The sequence below is a fragment of the Lactuca virosa genome, chromosome 8 (assembly GCF_052849685.1).
Source record: "Lactuca virosa cultivar CGN04683 chromosome 8, Lactuca_virosa_CGN04683_v6, whole genome shotgun sequence".
In the NCBI taxonomy this organism is placed as follows: Eukaryota; Viridiplantae; Streptophyta; class Magnoliopsida; order Asterales; family Asteraceae; genus Lactuca; species Lactuca virosa.
The window spans coordinates 79,002,883-79,005,404 of record NC_136433.1 but is presented as its reverse complement, the minus strand read 5'-3'; the positions used below and the strand labels follow the sequence as shown (position 1 = coordinate 79,005,404).

The following is a 2,522-nucleotide window of genomic DNA, read 5'->3' as shown; positions in this document are numbered from 1 at the left end:
CAGGTACTTCCAGTTCGAAAAGGAAGGCCTCGGCCTGATCGCACCGCATCACTCTATGTTTTTCCGCACTTAGTGATTTTGGGAATTTGTACTCTGATAACATGTTACAATTATACTCTTTCGACTATTTTGATATCAGTTTCTTATGAATTGAATGAATTTAAAAACAAAATTTTATCTGTATTTTTTGGATGTTACACAAATCCTTTGGTCTCAACAAGATTCCTCCTTTCGATGAGCACAACTTCGCCATGTGGAAAACTAAGGCCATGGTTGTTCTTGAAACCATGGACTATGAGATACGTAAATTTGTTGAAAAAGGTCCTCGCGTTCCTATATATCAACCTATGGCCAACAATGCTCTCGTTGGTCCCTTGAAGAAAAAACCAGAAACTAGCTATGACGACGATGACAAGTGACTGGTTAATCTTGATGTAAACACCAGAGCGGTGATAGGAAACTCTTTTCCCTATCACATGTATCATCTTGTGCAGAATTGTGAATCAGCCCAATAGATGATGGAAACGTTGGCAGATGCTTATGAAGGCACATTGGAAGTTCAGGTCACAACCATCAACAACCTCAATCGAAGATATGAGCATTTCTTTACTCAACAATGTGAGTCCTTAACCCAAACCTTTAATACGATTAACTATTTGGTTAATGATATGCGCAGGCTGGGAATTGTGAAGCATTCTTCTCAACTAGTTCTAAAGTTCCTCGACTCTCTTGGGAAAAGCGGGGAACATCACGCTGATGTCCTTAAGAATAGTAAAAAGGTCAATGCCATGGATCTGAACTCCCTGTTTGGAAACCTTCAAAACTACAAAGAGACTAAAGCTCTTCGCAAGGATATCATGAAGGAATCAAGCAAGGAAAAGTCTATAGCATTGGTTACTCGAAAGGAATCAATGAAGCACATCAGCGATTCAAATTACTCATATCAGGGTGAAGAGATTGATAAAGATATCACTGATGAACTTGTAGCCAGCGATGCACTTATTGACAAGTGTTATGAAGAAATCAGATCAAATGGGGGTCGAAAAGCTCAGTTCAAAGGAGGTAGTTCAGAGAAAAGATCCACGTCAGAAAATAAAAACTCAAGTAACTGTTTTAATTGTGGAATCCTTGACCATTTTGCCAGGGATTGCAAAGAGAAGAAAGAAGTTCAAAGTTATGAGAATTATGAAGTGATGTACAAGAAGCCGATGGCTCGTATGAAGAAGGAAAACATCTCTCTGCCAAAAGCTTTCATTGCGAAAAAAGAGGATCATGAACAATGGGTTAAAGAAGAGGAGACAACTGAAGATGAGGAGCTGAATGTTAAGGGTCTAATGGATCTTATCAATGATTCCCCTGATGACAATCTCAACATGTGTGATGCTGATAATCCTCACGATGTCCAAGGATCAAGTCTAAATCTAGTTTATACTTGGTACCTAGACAGTGGGTGCTCTAGACACATGATCGGTCTCAAGTCCCTCTTAACAGATTTTGTAAAGAAAAATGGTCCCAAGGTGGTTTTGGCAACAACAATGAAGAAGTTGTCATGGGAGTTGGAACTTTTGATTGCAGAGCATTCAAGCTGAAGGGGGTGTTCTATGTCAAAGGCCTAAAAATCAATGTCATCTCGATTAGTCAACTTTGTGACGCTGGTTATAAAGTTCTTTTTGATTTCCATGAAGGAAAGATTTTTTATTCTGAAAAAAAAAATTATGCTTACTGCACTCAGGGACAACAACTTTTATATGGTTTGATTTTGTTTATTTAGACAATGCTACTTTATTTATCTTTACTTTATGCTTCGCTACTTTAAAATTTATGAACATAAGCTACTAGAATTTCAATTTTCTATGCCTTTTTGCTTCAATAAATTTTGTTTTTATTATTATTTTTACCAAAGAAGTATACATTGTACATTTTGCTACTAACAGTACCTATGTGTGATCTTCTCTCTCACCATCTAAATGTATCAGGATCCTCTGTCTTCATCTCGACATTGATCTTAACTTATTAGATCAGCGTGTCATTCCTTGAATGCATCACCCTCCTTGTAGAGCTAGTTGACGCTAACTCTTCATCTTTTCTTCACCACCAACTGCTCTCTCACTAAAGTTGATGCCCATGCTGATTGACAAGTTGCATCATGTTGATGAGACCAGATAGGAGAGAACTGTGCCACTAAGTGTTCTTCTCGGCACATATCTATTCTGTCTTGAACAGATTATTTTGTTTCAATAGGATGAAGTGAAGTTAGGTGACATATCATGTCTAATTTCCATTGACGTTGTCACTACAACACCATCCCCTCAGAGATCCAAAGGCGTCTTCAACAAGACAGTGGTCCCATATTCTCTTCTTTCAAGGATCACAACGAGCGGAACCTTCGAATTTTGTCTTGGTGACTCTTACAACTCAAAGGTTACAAAGATTCGATCCTCTTAACTCATTGGTTACAAAGACTAGTTCATGCTCTTCCTTCGTTCTTGGTGAACATGAAGCTTGGAATCAATCTGCAAAAT

At 38.1% G+C, this 2,522-nt stretch overlaps 1 protein-coding gene across 1 annotated transcript; it reads left to right on the top strand.

The window, feature by feature from the left end:
• Nucleotides 1-518: 518 nt before the first annotated feature.
• Nucleotides 519-1,589, top strand: LOC145130528 (uncharacterized). The gene has a single exon (XM_079065310.1). It carries the CDS (start codon nt 519-521, stop codon nt 1,587-1,589), a length of 1,071 nt encoding a protein of 356 aa, XP_078921436.1.
• The last annotated feature ends 933 nt before the right edge of the window (nt 1,590-2,522 follow it).

Coding starts and splice junctions, on each gene's coding strand:
- LOC145130528 (XM_079065310.1), top strand. CDS start 519: ATGGAAACGTTGGCAGATGCTTATGAAGGCACATTGGAAGTTCAGGTC.